Raw genomic sequence first — 17,567 nt, 5'->3', positions numbered from 1 at the left:
CTCCACCAGATCAGGTTGCTCAGAGCCTTGAATACATCCAGGGATGGGGCCTCAACTACCTCCCAAGCAACCTATTCCAATGGCAAAGAAACATCCAATTCCTAACATCCACTCTAAAGCTCCATCCTGACTCCAAAACAAGCCCCCCAGAAATGTGCCAATAAATACTTTCTAAACTGAGGCACAAAGATTCTTGCATGGACAGCTCAGTCTTTCTCTTGCAAATCATAGTGTCACAGAATGCTCTGGGTAGAAAGAGACCTCTGAAGGTCATCCAGGCCAACCCCCACCCTGCATTCAGCAGGGGCATCTTCCACTAGAGCAGGTTGCTCAGAGCCCCAACAACCCTCACCTTGAATATCTCCAGGGATGGGGCCTCTACTACCTCCCTGGGTAACTTGTTGCAGTGTTCCACTACCCTCATGGTGCAGAACTTGTTCCTAACATTCAATCTACATCTGCTCTGCTCTCATTTCAATCCATTGCCCTCATCTTATCCCTACAGGCTTTGTGAACAGGCTCTCTCCATCCTTCCTGTAGCCCACTTCAGGTACTGGCAGCCTGCTATTAGGTCCCACTGGAGCCCTCCCTTCAGCACTGCTCAGACCACACCTTGAGTGCTGTGTCCAGTTCTGGGCCACTCAATTCAAAAGAGATGTTGAGGTGCTGGAAGGTGTCCAGAGAAGGGCAGCAAGGCTGGGGAGGGGCCTGGAGCAGACCCCTGTGAGGAGAGGCTGAGGGAGCTGGGGGTGTGCAGCCTGCAGCAGAGGAGGCTCAGGGCAGAGCTCAATGCTGCCTGCAGCTCCCTGAAAGGAGGCTGTAGCCAGGTGGGGTTGGGCTCTGCTGCCAGGCAAACAGCAACAGAACAAAGGGAGACAGTCTTAAGTTGTGCCAGGGCAGGTCTAGGCTGGATGTTGTTAGGAAGTTTTTGGCAGAGAGAGTGATTGGCATTGGAATGGGCTGCCCAGGGAGGTGGTGGAGTGGCTGTAGCTGGAGGTGTTGCAGCCAAGCCTGGCTGGGGCACTCAGTGCCATGGTCTGGTTGCTTGGCCAGGGCTGGGTGCTAGGTTGGGCTGGCTGAGCTTGGAGCTCTCTTCCAGCCTGCTTGATTCTATGAACTTTTCTGTTCTCCAGGCTGCACACCCCCAGCTCCCTCAGCCTGTCCTCATAGCAGAGGTGCTCCAAGACCCTCAAGCTGTACCTCAGCACCCAAGACAAATGACATGGCCATGACAAGGCTGCCAGCCCTCCAGCACCTTCTATTTTTAAGAGCCACTCCAAGCAGCTCTCTGTGCTGAAAGGCTGCTAGACAAAAAGGTTCTTCTGATATATAAATTCATCAATCTCTCTTCACAGAGCTGACGTCTCCAGACACTATCTTTAGGAAGATAAGATGCATATGGAAGAGGGATTGTAAAGTGGCAGCACAGCCTGCACCCATACAGCATAATCAGATGGGCTCAGCTGAAGATAGGGAAAGAGAAGGCTGAGGGCTTGTGCTGCTGAACTCCTACCATCCACACAAACTCCTTTGGAACAACTCCTCTTGCACAAGTCAAACCTAATCCCACATCCAACACAGCTGGAAGTTAACAAAGGATTTTCCTGCAGAGCTTTAATGACATCTGAGGAAGAGAAATGAAAAACACAAACACTTCCCCCACCCCTCCTTTAAAGCACTGGTACAGGAGCCCCTTCTGTTTGCAAGAATTTTGTAACACCCCCCTGGCATAAAAGGCAAAGCTGCACTTTTCAAGCAGATTTTGCCTGAACCTTGAGATATCTTTAAAGGTGCTGATTTTCAAACTGCCTGGCAAGAGCCTTCAGCAGAGGAGAACAAAACCACTGCAGCATGTCTTGGAATGAGAAGTCTGTGTCAGAATGATTGGGGGGGGGTGAAGCACCCTGGATGAGCCACGGATACTGAAGCACTTGGCCTCATAGGTGGGAGGTGACACCAGTCAAACCTCATGGTGTGAAAGTGAAAGGCTTGATCCAGAAGCACTTGCAGTAACTGGAAGCACTTCGAGTCTGGCAAGACAGCTGAAAAGCCAAGCAAAGCCAGTGGAGAGGCTTCAGGTTCAGCAGGACTGGAGAGAGGACAAGAAAAGGGGAGGCAGCTCTCCACAGCAAGCTGAGAGGAGGTTGTAGTGAGACAGAGGTCAGCCTCTTCTCCCAGGCAACAAAGAAACAGCCTCAAATTGCACCAAGGGAGGTTTAGGTTGGGCATTAGCAAAAGTTTCATCACAGAAAGGGTTGTCAAGCCAGGCACAGGCTGCTCAGGGTAGCAGTGGAGTCACCAGCCCTGGAAGGACTTTACACAGCATGTAGCTGTGGTGCTGAGGGATGTGGTTAGTGGTGGACTTGGCTCATAAAATGATGGAGTGTCAGGGGCTGGAGGGGACCTTGGAAGATCATCTGGTCCAGCCCCCCTACCAGAGCAGATCACACAAGAGTGCATCCAGATAGTTCTGGAATATCTCCAGAGAGGAAGACTCCACAACCCCCCTGGGCAGCCTGCTCCAGGGCTCTGTCACCCTCACAGGGAAACAAATCCTTCCTCAGGTCCACATGGAACCTCCTATGCCTCAACTTCCACCCATTGCCCCTTGTCCTGTCATTTAGCATCACTGAGCAGAGCCTGGCTCCAGCCTCCTGGCACTCACCCCTCACATAATTACAACCACTGCTGAGGTCACCTCTCAGTCTGCTCCACTCCAAGCCCCAGCTTCCTCAGGCTCTCCTCATAAGGAAGAGGTTCAACTCCCCTTGATCATTTCTGTGGCTCTGTGCTGGACTCTCTCAAGCAGTTCCCTGTCCTTCTTGAACTAGGCAGGGCAGAACTGGACACAATACTCCAGAGGAGGCTCAATCTTAAAGGCAACCTGATGTAGTTGAGGATGTCCCTGCTGACAAGGTTGGACTGGATGACCTCTGGAGGTCCCTTCCAACCTAGCCCATTCTGTGATTCTGTGACTGTGTTCAAGCTACAAGAGCAGGCTTTGAAGATCAGGTCAGCAAGAGAGGAAGGTTTATGAGGCAATTTCCTTCCAACCCATGGACAATCAACACACAGCAACTTGCCCAGCTTCTTACTTTTGCTTTCTGTTGCCACGTTGGAGTGCACAGCTGGGCAATGTGGAGGGCTGCCATCAGCCCAGCACACAGCTCCTCAAGGAAAGCTGCTCTGCTCCACAGGCACCCAGGCAAAGAAGTAAAGACAGATGGAGAAGCAACTCAAACCACAGCCCAGTTCAGGTGGGCTCAGATGAAAAAAGAAATGGGGAACATCACATGCTTAGAGGTGGTTTTGCTTCTGCAGCACAACCTTCATCTGCCAGCAAGGCTTCCAGAATTTTTACTGGCAGCAGCAGTGTGTGGAAGGTGTCCAAATTCAAGCCAGAAGCTGCTGATTGAGGACTGTGCAGTCTCTGAACCTTTACCTTGTCCTTTAGGCTGTGGCTTCCCCCTCTGCAGTGCTCCTAAAGCAATTAAAACAAGAAAGCATGGCAGGGGGGTGGTATCCAAAGGGCACACTGCTGTCTCATCTTCAGCTCCTCTCTCCCAGCACCCCCAGCTCCCTCTCTGCCTGGCTGCTCTCAGCCACTCTGGCCCCAGCCTGTAGCACTGCTTGGGGTTGTTGTGGCCAAAGTGTAGAGCCCTGCACTTGGCCTTGTTCAGTCTCATCCCATTGGCCTCTGCCCACCCATCCAGCCTGGCCAGGTCCCTCTGCAGGGCTCTGCTACCCTCCAACAGCTCCACAGCTGCTCCTAGCTTGGTGTCATCTGCAAACTCACTCAATCCCCTGCTCCAGATGAACAATAGAGATATTGCTGCCTTGGTTAAAAGGCAAACTGGTTTAAATCAAGTAATATGGGTCCTTTCCAGTTCAAACTATCCTCCCTGACAGGGGTTCTCACTTGCCCATATTTTTGTCTGCTGGGAAGGAGGGAAAAAAAACCACCAATCAGAAACCAGAGAAGCAAAGTTGTAATTTTACCTGCTATGAGCAGCAGGTTTGACCTACAGAACTGATTCCAAAACTGCTTGAGAGAGTCCAGCACAGAGCCACAAGGATGCTGAAGGGAATGGAACAGCTCTGTTATGAGGACAGCCTGAGGGAGCTGGGGCTGTGCTGCTTGGAGGAGAGGAGACTGAGAGGTGACCTCAGCAATGGTTATAAGGATGTAAAGGTGAGTGGCAGGAGGCTGGAGCCAGGCTCTGCTGAGTGATGCCCAGTGCCAGGACAGGGGGCAGTGGGTGGGAGCTGAGGCAGAGGAAGTTCCATGTAAACATGAGGAATTTTTGCTGTGAGTGTGACAGAAGACTGGAACAGGCTGCCCAGGGGGTTGTGGAGTCTCCCTCTCTGGAGATATTCAAAACCCACCTGGATGTGTTCCTGTGTGACCTGCTCTAGCTGATCCTGCTCTGGCAGGGGGTTGGACTGAATGATCTTTTGAGGTCCCTTCCAGCCCTGGACATTCTGTGATCCTGTGAATTGATCCTGCAAGCATTAACTAGGTCAAGTTTGTTTCTTCTGAGCTCATTTCTCAGCAGCAAATCAGAGCTGCTCTGGCCACACTACTCTGCAGCTTAGCAGCATGGAGCTGGGACCTCACTTGGGTCTCCTTTGCCTCAACTGAATAAAGAAACCAAAAGCAAGGTTTCTAAGTTAACAGCCAGTGCACAGCCAGCAGCAGGCTGCTTTCAGCTGGGCAGAGAGCTGGCTAAGCTTCTGGCCAGCCAAGCCTGGGTGAGGGAGGGAGAGATGGAAGCAAGGCACTGACCAGCATTACTCTGAACAAGACTGGAGCAAGCCCTCGGCAGCTGCCGCAGCCGCAAGCTGGTGACAGACAGGACAAGGAGGAAGCAGAAGGGGGGAAAGAAAGCCACAAGCACAAAGGAATTCCAGGAGAAGTCTGAAAGTAAAAGCAACAGCTTCTTCATGCTCTAGCCCCACGGGGGAAGTTTATGCTGTGTGTCCCCCTTGCCATGCCAAGGGTGGTTTTGCAGGGCTGGCAGTGTGTTGTGAGTGATTCAGGAGAGGAGGGGGAGGCTGCTCCCACTGCCACAGCCAAAGTCTCTTTGATCACTTAGCTGTTCAATAAACCACTGCAGGCCTGTTCAGCTGAGAACAGCTTGGACAGCTGTTGGATTTGCAGGGGAGCTGGAGGATGTCACCTGAAACACCTATAAAAATGCAGTAAAAAAAATCCAATCCACGTGGAAGGAAAAGGAATCACAGAACCAACCAGGTTGGAAGAGACCTTCAGGATCATCAAGTCCAACCTAGCACCCAGCCCTTCTAAATAACTAACCCATGGCACTAAGTGCCCCAGCCAGGCTTGGCTTCAACACCTCCAGCCACAGAGACTCCACCACCTCCCTGGGCAGCCCATTCCAATGCCAATCACTCTCTCTGACAACAACTTCCTAACAACATCCAGCCTAGACCTACCCTGGCACAGCTTGAGACTGTGTCCCTTTGTTCTGTTGCTGGGTGCCTGGCAGCAGAGCCCAACCCCACCTGGCTACAGCCTCCCTGCAGGCAGCTGCAGGCAGCAATGAGCTCTGCCCTGAGCCTCCTCTGCTGCAGGCTGCACACCCCCAGCTCCCTCAGCCTCTCCTCACAGGGCTATGCTCCAGGACCCTCCCCAGCCTTGCTGCCCTTCTCTGGGCACCTTCCAGCACCTCAACATCTCTCTTTCATTGAGTGGCCCAGAACTGGACACAGCACTCAAGGTGTGGCCTGACCAGTGCTGAGTACAGGGGGCAGAAGAACCTCCCTTGTCCTGCTGGCAAGTTCACAACTCCTCCTCCTCACCCAGAGCCATTAACCTACAGCATGGGCTGCTCCCAGGAATAGCTCTGCCCCATGGGATGGTCCCTACAAAGAGTAGTAAGGCACTGGAGGTGTTCAAGGCCAGGCTGAATGAGGCCTTGAGCAACCTGTTCTAGTGAGTGGTGTCCCTGCCTACAGCAGGGGGTTGGAACTGGCTGAGCTTTGAGGTCCCTTCCAACCTAACCAGTTCTATGATCACTGTGCCGTCTGTGACAGGCATGAAGACAGGACAGCTGGACAGCAGAGCCACAAGGCTCAGAGGGGCTCCAACCCACGCTGCATAAGCTGGCTGCACTTAGTGCAGTGCATTGGGTAACCACAGTATTCCCAGCCAGCCTTAGCAGAGGTGGCAAGAGAATCCCACATCTCTTTTGCTTTTGACTTCTTTTAATTGTATTTTTATGTAGAGTTGAACTGGAATGTGCCCAGGCATGGGGCACGAGCAGGGCAAATGCTTTTCCCCTACTTGCTGTCCTCTAATCATTCCACCACGGGCACTGAAAACAACAGCTCAGCGCTGAGCCTGGGCTGCTGGCCACACAAAGCCCCCTCCCCCCATCCCTCAGAAGCTGGAAAAGAGGTCAGCAGCACTGATCCTCTCTTTGACAGTGACTGAGCAGTTGAAAAACACCCATGCCATTTGCAAATGCCACCCGGCTGGCTCAGGATGTGGATCTGCTGCATATGCCAAGGGTGAGAAGAAACTGTTTCTTAACAGGACTTTTTATTGCAGCTACATAACCCCTTCACTATTTATCTGCTCTTGATCATAGAATCAGCCAGGTTGGAAGAGACCTCCAAGCTCAGCCAGCCCAACCTAGCACCCAGCCCTGGCCAATCCAGACCATGGCACTAAGTGCCCCAGCCAGGCTTGGCTTCAACACCTCCAGGCACAGCCACTCCACCACCTCCCTGGGCAGCCCATTCCAATGCCAATCACTCTCTCTGACAACAATTTCCTCCTAACATCCAGCCCAGACCTCCCCTGGCACAGCTTGAGACTGTGTCCCCTTGTTCTGTTGCTGCTTGCCTGGCAGAGAGACCGACCCCACTTCTCCCTCAGCAGTTCTAGCACTGAGTTTAAATCCTAACACAGCTTTAAGGCTTCAGAGGTCTGCTGGTTGACAGGCAGAACAAGAAACCCACAGCAGTGGCCCACCAGAGCCTTATGATTAGAGCTGTGAAGAGGAGGCAAAACTGTGAGGATGCTATGGTGCCAGGAAAGCAGCCCTTGTGCCATCCTGTGCTGCCTCACCCAGCCCAGCCTTTGCAGCTGCTGCTGCTTCTCTGCCACTGCCAGGTCCAAGTCAGAAACAGCTCTAAAGAGCAGGAGTGGATGCCAAGAGAAAGGCAAGTAGGTGGCAGAGCAGGTGGGGAGCAAAGGGAATAGCTTCCCCTGGATAATTTGCTCTTCAATGCTTCTCAGTGGGCCTGAGCATGAACCTCTGGTGATGGCATCAACATGAGGCAGGGAGCTGTTCAGTGAAGCCATGGGTGACTTAGGAGACAGCATGGAGAGTGCTGGGTGGCAGAGCTGTGCTTTACCCACAGGTCCCAGGCTGCAGTGTGGGCAGCAGGGCAAGGGAAGTGATCGTCCCCCTCTGCTCTGCACTGCTGAGACCCCACCTGGAGTACTGCTCCAGTTCTGCAGCCACTGCTACAGGAGGGATACAGAGGTGCTGAAGGTGTCCAGAGAAGGGCCACAAGGATGAGCAGAGGGCTGGAGCTGCTCTGCTATGAGGAGAGACTGAGGAACCTGGGGCTGTGCAGTCTGGAGAGGAGAAGGCTCTAAGGAGATCTTAATGTGGCCTTTGAGTATCTTAAAGGGACTACAAGAAAGCTGGGGAGGGATTTTTTAGGCTGTCAGGTAGTGATAGGACTGGGGGGATGGAGAAAAGCTGGAAATGGGGAGATACAGACTGGATGTTAGGAAGAAGTTCTTCAGCATGAGGGTGCTAGGACCCTGGAATGGGTTGCCCAGGGAGGTGGTGGAAGCCTCATCCCTGGAGGTGTATAAGGCCAGGCTGGATGAGGCTCTGGCCAGCCTGACCTAGTGTGAGGTGTCCATGCCCATGGCAGGAGGATTGATACTGGCTGATCCTTGTGGTCCCTTCCAACCCTGACTGATTCTATGATTGCTGAGCAGCTGGAGCCAGGCTCCAGGTGAATCAACCACAGATGCAGCCCAAAATATCCTTGAACTCATATAGGTGGAAGCCACAAAACCACCCCAAACCAACACTAAAAAAAAAAACCAACCCCAAGCAAACAAAACCCCCACTCAGACAAACCCAACCAAACAAAAACCCACACCAAGCAAACAAAAAATGGCCACACCAAACACCACATCACAGAATCAGTCATGCCATGGTTTGGTCCTCAGGGGCATTAGGAAGTGCAATGTTCTAGGGGTGTCACATGCAGCTGTGTTTCTCTTGCTCATTAAAACCCCTCAGCAAAGTGCAGACTGAAGATAGGATCTCACAATTCCTCCTTTCCCTCAGGTTTTTCCTGCAGTTGCAGGAGGCAGGATTTCCTCCCTGTTGCATAAGGAGGGAGAGGGTGTATTTGTTCTTTTGCCATGTAAGACTTATTAGCAGGGTCAGGTTACCAGAGCCAGGCTCTCTTTTCCTGAGCTTTTCTTGCAGGGGAATTATTCTTGGCAAAGCTCCAGCATGGGTATTAACTCAGTGGAGAAAAACCAAGCAGCTGCAGAAAGTAAAGAGACATAAACCAGATGCACCTCCAGGGGTCTGCAGGACCACCAAGAGCTGCAGAGTAGAAAGAACAAACAGAAACTGATGCTGAGCCTCCAAAACACATAAGTACAATCAATCACTACCACCCTCCACCAAGAACTACCCTCACTACTCTGAGGGTGGTGGAACACTGCAATAGGTTGCCCAGGGAGAGGTAGTTGTGGCCCCATCCCCAGAGATGTGCAAGGTGGTGCTCGAGGGGGCTCTGGGCAACCTCATCTAGTGGAGAATGCCCTTGCTGAGTGCAGACAGGGTTTGGAAGGGACCTCCAAAGGGTCATCCAGCCCACCCAGGTCACTCTTCCAACCTGGTTGATTCTATGATGCTGTGACAAGAGAAGGTCTTGTAATGACAGGAGGAGGAGGAATGGGTTTAAACTGGCAGAGGGGAGACTGAAACTGGATGTTAGGAGGAAGTTCTTTGCAGTGAGGGTGGTGAGACACTGGCACAGGTTGCCCAGGGAGATTGAGGATGACAGAAGCACAGAATGGGATCTCTGATCCCATATTCTGTGCTTCTGTCATCCACAACCTCCCTGGAAGTGTTCAAGGCCAGGATGGATGAGGCCTCGAGCAACCTGTTCTAGTGGCCTCTGGATGAGCTTTGAGGTCCCTTCCAACCTAAACCATACTATGATTATTTTTTACAGTGAGAAAAGTCATCAATCACTGATCACAACCTCACCAGGGCTGTGGAAGAGCCTCACCCCCACTGAAGGCTTCCAAGATGGGACTGGACACAGTGCTAAATCACCTCCCTTCTTCACTAAAGGTTGAACCAGGTGCTCCTTGGAGGTTACTTCCAACTTGGGCTTTTCTACAGCTCTCTGAATTCTGCAGTAAGTATTAAAGCTTCATTACACGAGATAGTTGTGTTTTTTTGGCATCCAGCAGATGTAACCACACAAAGAAGCTGACCAGAGCAAGCAAAGAGAAGCCTCAATTCCTTGCTATTTGGAAGGAGCTGGGCTCCATGGATCTGAACCTCAACCTTGGTACCCCACCACTGCCCTTCCACAGACCCCTTCTCCCTTTTTCTCCCCCCCAACTCCTTGCTCCCTTTTAATTTTGTTGTTGTTTTAGAGTTCAACTTCTGGCTTTTAGACCTTCTTAACTACAAAATGTGTTCACAAGAGAAAAACCAAACAAACAAAACCAGAGTTCTTCACAAAGCTACCACTCAGCATTCTAAAGCATAACCAAACCCAGTTGGAAAACCTATGCTGCAAACAGGGACGGGAAAGGTGCCCAACTGGGTCACTGCCCTCAGCTCCCAGCAAACAGTCAAGCAAAACATTGGAGGATGCATCTTTACCAGGCTCTGTGCTTTGGTTATTGTTGCATAGGCCAGTGTCATGCTCCCTGTGCCCACTGTGTGCCCTGGCACATAACTACTGGAGGGAGCAGTCACAGGGTGTCATTAGAGTCAGCAGCTTGGTTTATGGTCAGGAAAGGCAGGCCTAGGGCAGGTATAGGTGAGGGCTGGAGAGTCTTTCCCCATGGATCACAGCATCTTAGGAGCTGAAAGGGACTTCAAAAGATCATCCAGTCCAACTTCCCTGCCGGAGCAGGATCAGCCAGTGCAGGTCACACAGAACACAGCCAGGCAGGTGTTGAAGATCTCCAGAGATTCTAGGGTATGGGACAGCTCTGGAGTACCTCCACTGACCTCAGCCAGAGAAAAAAAATCTCTCCTGGGGCTACTTGTCCTCATCATGGAGACACTTGCAGCCTTTCACCTCACCTTGCTCACCCTTGCAATCCTGCCACTCTAACCCTACACACTTGCAGCCTTTCACCTCACCTTGCTCACCGTCTCAATCCTGCCACTCTAACCCTACACACTTGCAGCCTTTCACCTCACCTTGCTCACCCTCTCAATCCTGCCACTCTAACCCTACACACTTGCAGCCTTTCACCTCACCTTGCTCACCCTTGCAATCCTGCCACTTTATACCCCACACACTTTCAGCCTTTCACCTCACCCTGCTCACCCTTTCAACCCTGCCACTCTAACCCTACGTTTTTCTCTCCCTATTTGGTGAGAGGTTGGTGGTTACTTCATTCCCTTGAGAACCACAAAGGTCCCCTGCCTCCCAGCTCTGACCTGCTGTCCACAAACCCCAGATTTCCCAAACAACACCTTCAGGAAACCCCTCAGGTTTGGGCAAATGCAGCCCACAGTGGACTGTTTAATCCCATTATGCATCCCGCTTGCCTCCACATTCATCATGTTAATCTCTTCTAAAATTACCCTCCAGCCCTCTGAATGAAAACACCTCCTTCCTCCACTCCAAGCACTGTGATAAACATAGAACCTTGTAATATGAGAGAGAGGGTGAGGACCTTGCTGTATTTCATTACTTTTGTGCTGCAGTGATGAATATCAAAGTAGCTTCAGCAGTAGTAGTCACGCTGGCAGGTTGGGTGTACGCTCCCTCTGCTGCTCTTCAGCAAGCCAGCACTTTGGGCCAGGAAAAGGCTGGAGGTTTAAGTGCAGGGTTTTTTTTCCCCCTTTCCACCCTCTTCAGCAGAGGATATTTTCTTGCTGTTTGTGTTAGATGAAGGCATGGCCCTCTTCCCTTCCTGTACAACCCTTTCCTCAGCTGGAAGACAGAAAGACCTTCATCTACTAGCCTCACCTGCAGTGAGCAGTGACTGCCATAGACTCAACCAGGTTGGAACAGACCTCCAAGCTCAGCCAGTCCAACCTAGCACCCAGCCCTGGCCAATCCAGACCATGGCACTAAGTGCCCCAGCCAGGCTTGGCTTCAACACCTCCAGCCACAGAGACTCCACCATCTCCCTGGGCAGCCCATTCCAATGCCAATCACTCTCTCTGCCAACAAATTCCTCCTCACATCCAGCCTAGACCTGCCCTGGCACAACTTGAGACTCTGTCCCCTTGTTCTGTTGCTGGGTGCCTGGCAGCAGAGCCCAACCCCACCTGGCTACAGCCTCCCTTCAGGTAGTTGTAGCCAGCAATGAGCTCTGCCCTGAGCCTCCTCTGCTGCAGGCTGCACCCCCCCAGCTCCCTCAGCCTCTCCTCACAGGGCTCTGCTCCAGGACCCTCCCCAGCCTTGCTGCCCTTCTCCAAACACCTTCCAGCACCTCAACATCTCTCTTGAATTGAGGAGCCCAGAACTGGACACAGCACTCAAGGTGTGGCCTGCCCAGCACTGAGTCCAGGGGCAGAAGAACCTCCCTTGTCCTGGGGGCCACACTGCTCCTGACCAGCCTAGGATGCCATTGGCTCTCTTGGCCAAAAGAGTCTTGCTCTCCTTGTTAATGCCTGAAAGAACAAGCCCAAGGCACCTCAAAGCTACTTGCTGTGAACTGGTCATGAGCAAGAGAAAACTCCCAGATCAAGCCTTAAATCCTGAGAGCTCAAGTTTCCTCACACAGTTGCAACACTGACTTCTTGACTTGCTGTGCTTCAGCCCTAAAATACCTTCCTTTGAGGCAGGTCCTCCAACAATACTCCACCAAAGCAATACTGCAGCTCCCTTGAGACCAACCCAGACTAATTGAGCTCACTCCAGGCTACAAGAAAGCAGTGTGCAGAGGAGCACAAGAAGGTGACTGCGCACAGGCTGTGCAGGTGTCCATCACTATAGCTCATGACAGCATCTACCTGATGCTGAACAGCCTTCAGATCCCCTGGGCAACAACTTGGAGTCTTCAGCAACACTCATGGGACATCTGCTGAGCATTCAGAGCACCTTAAAAACCTCACCCTGTGGGGCTGAAGTGCAGGAAAGCCCCATGCAAGAGCATAGTCTTGCTTGCAGAAACCAGAGATCACAGAATGGCAGGGGCTGGAAGGGACCTTGAAAGCTCATCCAGCCCAACCCCCCCTGCCAGAACAGGATCACTCATACCAGATCACACAGGAACGCATCCAGGCAGGTTTTGAATACCTCCAGAGAGGGAGATTTGTTTCATCATCTAAGTACCAACTGAAGTTGATTTCACCTGGGCAAATATTAGCTTGTGAAGCATTTTATTAGTTCCCAAGGTACTCAACTGGAGCTGGGAGGGAGACCATGGAGTTCACACACAGAAAGGAGGCAGCTTCTGGTCTCAGCTGAGACCATTTTACAGCTGCCCTCAGCAACACTGGCACAAGCAAGAGAAAATTCCTCCCTGTGTGTGGTGGCAAGCAGGACTCTTCTCAACTTAGAGGTTTACTTCCCTGTGTCACAATGATCTTATTTATTTGTTTTCCTGCCCCCACATTTATTTTCCCAAGTGAAGTTTTGCAGGCTTGTCTGTGGGATGCACATAAACTCTCATTTCTTTCCAGCTTCCCACCTTATCCCAAGTAAGAAAACAATGGCATCATACTCTGGGTTGCTGAGGAGGGGGCAAAAATGTGCTCCAAAAATGCTGAAGGTGGGGAAGTAACAGAGAATGAGGGCCTCAAAACCCCCTCACTGTGCATGTAAAGAAATAAAAATAACCCAAAGTCACTTTTTATTCCCAAACTGGAATAATCCTGAGGCTGCTGATAATCTGAGATTATCTGTCTGACAGTGCCCTCTACCCCCATGCCCTCTCTGTCTGCCAGTGCCCTCTACCCCCTCCCCCCCACCATGCAACACTTCATCCTCAAGTCCATTCCAGTCAACCAACTACTCGTGAAAGAAGAAGATCAGTGGCAAAGGATATCTGAACAAGCAGAGCAGCCAAGGAATACTGAAAGGTGAGCACTGGAAAGCTGGAGAGGGACTTTTGACAAGGGTGTCTAGAAGTACAACGGGGGTGAATGAAGCTGAAGGAGAGCAGGGTTAGACTGGAGCTTAGGAAGAAGTTCTTCAGTACAGAGGTGGTGAGACTCTAGAACAGGCTGCCCAGGGAGGTCGTGGGGGTGTTCAAGGCCAGGTTGGATGAAGCATTGATCAGCTTTAGTCTAGTTGAGACTTGTCCCTGCTCGGGGTGGGGATGTCGGAGGAGATGATCTCTGAGGTCCCTTCCCACCTAAGCCATTCTCCGATTGTGCACCAGGCTGAAGCCGTCAGTGCAACATCTGAGCAGCCCTGCCGGGCTATCATCTCCATTTTGGCTATCAGGCAGCAGCGACTGCGAGCTGACAGATGCTGCCCATGCGGGAGCGCCAAGCTCCCCGGCAGCGCGCAGCGGAGGAGTCCTCAGCCGCGAACACCGCACCGCGGGGTGCCACAGCACTGTCCCCGTCCCTCTCATCTGCTCCACCTCTGCAATCACACCGGCAAGAGCCGTTATTCAGCACGTTACAAGGCGGGGGGGAGGGAGAAGGAAAGAGCTCTCTGCACCACCACAGGTAACAGTTCATCAGCACTTCCCACCACAGTCCCTTTGCGGAAGCCCAAGAGTCCCCTGCCCCGATTCGTTTCCAGCTGGAAGTTTGAACAGCAGCCAGGGAGAAAAGTTTCCCAATGCTGTTAAGTGCAACGACAGACCGGCTGGGACAGATTGCACGCCTGGAAGGGGAAAGGGTGAGCGCTGCTTCAGCGTTCTCACTGCATTCCTGCATCTCCGTCTCCGGCAGAAAGTTCATCGGGAGAGACATCCCCCCAGCAACGCTCCTTGTTTACCACAAAACAGAAAAAACCAACCCCACAGCTCTCAGCAGTTAACACCACAAGTGCCCTCACAAACAGACCTTGCTCTGTGCCCACCAGCTCAGCCAAACCAGCATGGCCCCCTCGGGCAGCACGCCCAGGGATGAGTAGTCCCTCTAGCACAGCAGATGCCCCATGACCTCTCGTCAACAAGCTGTGTCACCCTGCGGGACCGGTCCTAGCATTCCACGCTTGTTACCCAGCCCAAACCATCCTGACTGTGCTTTCAGGCCGTTCTGAATACCCGAGGGAGAGCAGACTACAGCCCTAATGCCGACACTAAGGAGATCCCCACTCGAACAAGACTGTCCAGAGAAGGCACCGGCAGATGTCAGCTCGGCAGCTGGGAGCAGGCAGATGCAGTGCTCCGTCCTGCCTCCCCAACTGGCACTAAGATACTCTGCGAAACACCGTAAGAAACAGGGTACACACAGAGCAGCCTTTGCCTTGCCCTTTGCCCCCAGCTGCCGGCTAAGAAAGACAACTCAAAAAGCTCTTGAAGAGCACAATCCTCGACCAACACGACTGACTGCGGCAGCTCAGCCCGCCCCACACACATACCTCCTCGGGAGGTCCACCACCTTGCAAGTGATACAGCAGCTTCAGCAAGGGACAGGCGCTACAGACCCAGCATTAAGACTCAACCCGGGCTCCGTGCAAGCAGTGGCAAACATTTAGCAGTCCCGGGATGAAGCAAGCCCCGCCAGGATCACGACAGGTCTCTAGAGTGCCCAAACCCCAAAGACATTCGCCCACAATCCTGCGTGGTGCCAGGCCTGCAGGCCAGGTGCCAGCCTCACCTGTTCTCCAGCAGCGTCATGCAGACGACCTCCCGCACGCCTGGGTTGTTGGCTTTCTCAACCGAGCAGCTCTGCAGGTTCCAGGTAGCCACCCTCAGGACAGGTCTGCCATCTCTCACCCCACCGAACATCTCCACGGAGGGGCGAGTGGATATGATCTGGGTTGGACCCCCGGGAGGAAAGTCCAAGTCCTCGCTCTGGAGGCTGAGAGAAGTGGGGCTGGGGTGAGGCTTAGCGGTGAAGTTGAGGCCGCCGTTGGTGTTGGTTGAGGGAGGCCGGGACCGCTCCGCGAAAATCTGGTGCCTGATTTTATCCAGAAAGGACGAATTGATGCAGTCCATCTTCACCAGGTCCTCGATGCTTTTGAAGGGCCCGTGCTCTTTCCGGTAGTCCACGATGCCGTTGGCGATCTTCTCGGTGACGCCGCGGATGCTCATGAGCTGGGCTGGGGTGGCGGTGTTGATGTTGATCTTGGTGGCGGAGAGGTGGTGCTCGGAGGCCAGGTCCTTGCGCAGGGAGCTGGGCGAGTGCTGCGCCGAGCTGCCCTTGCTGCTCACGCAGATCTCGAACTTCACCTGCTCCAGCTTGGCCGCTCCCACCCCACTCACCAGCGCCAGGTCCTCCACCTTCTTGAAGCCGCCGATGTACTCCCGGTACTCCACGATGTTCTGAGCCACCACCCGGGTGACCCCGGGGAGGGTCATCAGCTCCTCCTCCGTGGCCGTGTTGATGTTGAGTCTCTCTTGGTTGACGAGGATGTTGCTGAAGTTACACGCCGCGCTGAACTTGCGGCTGTGGCACAGGTCCGCGGGGTCGCGGGGGATGGAGCGGTGGCAGCCCAGGCTTCCTCCCATCTCACCGCCTCCGCGGGCCGCCACCGGAGCCGGGACAGCAGCGGGCGAGAGGCGCTGCCGGGGCTGCCCGCCCGTGATTCATGGAACCCCCCGCTGGAGGCCGGCGACGCCCCGCGGCTGCTGGGCAGGGCAGGGCAGGGCAGGGCACGGCGGAGCGAGGCGGCCGCGGGGCACCCTGCGGACAGAGCCGGCACGGCCGCTCAGGCGGGACCCCGCCGAGAGACCCCCGCTCCTTACCGCTCACTCCCGCCCCGCCGCTCCCGCACCGCCGGCGGTGCCGCCGCAGATGCCTCCGCTCCAGCGCCGGATTGAGTCCCGCCGCTGCCCCGCCGGCGGTAGTAGTAGCTCGGCGGGAGCTCCCGCCCCTCGGCCGGGCGAGGCGGGGCCGGGCGCCGCCACCGCCTCCCTACCGGGGCGTCACGGCGTGTGCCCGCCCCCGGGCCGCCGCCGCCGCGGCCTGCCTGGGGCTGCGTGCGGAGCGCCGCGCCCGCAGCGCGCTCCCTGCGCCCGGCATCCCGGGCCGTGCCTCGCCCTGTCCCGGGCACGTAGGTGGCAGTGAGGAGGTCTGGGCTGCGTCCTACTCGCATGGGCGCTCAGCTCTGGGAGGTGGGGGGGTCGGGCTCGTAGCGCCCACGGGCACCCAAAATGGCCACCTGGCTGCTCAGGGCAGGCTTCTCGCTACCAGCAGGTGCAAGGGAAGGTCTCAGGTGCTCAGACGCTCTCTGCGGCATGCCCCAGCCCTCAGGTTCCATGAGCTCACCTCTCTGCAGCTGGCAGAGTGTTAGTAGTGGGTTTGGTGGTGCTGGGTTAGTGCTTGGACTCGGCGATCCCAAAAGCCTCTTAAAACCAAAACGGTGTGACCACAGAATCGTAGCGTATCAACCAGGTTGGAAGAGAGCTCCAAGCTCAGCCAGCCCAACCCAGCACCCAGCCCTGGCCAATCCAGACCATGGCACTATGTGCCCCATCCAGGCTTGGCTTCAACACCTCCAGCCACAGCCACTCCACCACCTCCCTGGGCAGCCCATTCCAATGCCAATCACTCTCTCTGCCAAAAACTTCCTCCTAACATCCAGCCTAGACCTCCCCTGCCACAGCTTCAGGCAGTGTCCCCTTGTTCTGTTGCTGGGTGCCTGGCAGCAGAGCCCAACCCCACCTGGCTACAGCCTCCCTGCAGGGAGCTGCAGGCAGCAATGAGCTCTGCCCTGAGCCTCCTCTTCTGCAGGCTGCACACCCCCAGCTCCCTCAGCCTCTCCTCACAGGGCTTGTTTTCAAGTCTCATCAGTCACCTCCCTTGGTTTGGGCTTTGTCTGGGTTTTTTTTTTTTGCTGTACACTTTCATACATCTGAGTAAAGTCTGGTGGTGGTGGTTGGGTTTTTTTTTCCCCTCTGCTGCTTTTTCGCATTGCAAGAGTAATGCACAAACTGAAACTCTCCACAGCATGATGCCTTTGGATGTATTAGATCTGCATACTTGGCTCTGTCTCAGCCCAGTGCATCTGGTCTGTTGCCCCTAGCCTCTTACCACTGTTCCTGCACCAAAGTCTTGGTTATCTGCCACCCATGTGCCAGAGCTGGCTTTAGCATAGTTTGTGCCTTGAAAGCCACCACGGCCCCATGCTGGCAAAGTCACTGAAACAGATCAACAAGTGCTGGCAAAGTCACTGAAGCAGATCAAACAAATCCTGGGTGCAGTTTTGGGTCCTTCACT

At 54.0% G+C, this 17,567-nt stretch overlaps 1 protein-coding gene across 1 annotated transcript in view; it reads right to left on the bottom strand.

Moving 5' to 3' along the window:
• Window positions 1-16,161, bottom strand: part of EEPD1 (endonuclease/exonuclease/phosphatase family domain containing 1) — a 51,493-nt gene extending 35,332 nt beyond the window's left edge. Inside the window, exon 1 of the mRNA XM_064169787.1 lies at window positions 15,003-16,161. Coding sequence (XP_064025857.1) covers window positions 15,003-15,856 — 854 coding nt within the window. The 5' untranslated portion in view covers window positions 15,857-16,161. The remainder of the gene's footprint in view (window positions 1-15,002) is intronic.
• Window positions 16,162-17,567: the final 1,406 nt, after the last annotated feature.

This window comes from Pogoniulus pusillus, chromosome 32 (assembly GCF_015220805.1).
Source record: "Pogoniulus pusillus isolate bPogPus1 chromosome 32, bPogPus1.pri, whole genome shotgun sequence".
NCBI lineage: Eukaryota > Metazoa > Chordata > Aves > Piciformes > Lybiidae > Pogoniulus > Pogoniulus pusillus.
The sequence above is the reverse complement of the archived record's forward strand: the minus strand, read 5'-3'. Positions and strand labels throughout refer to the sequence as shown.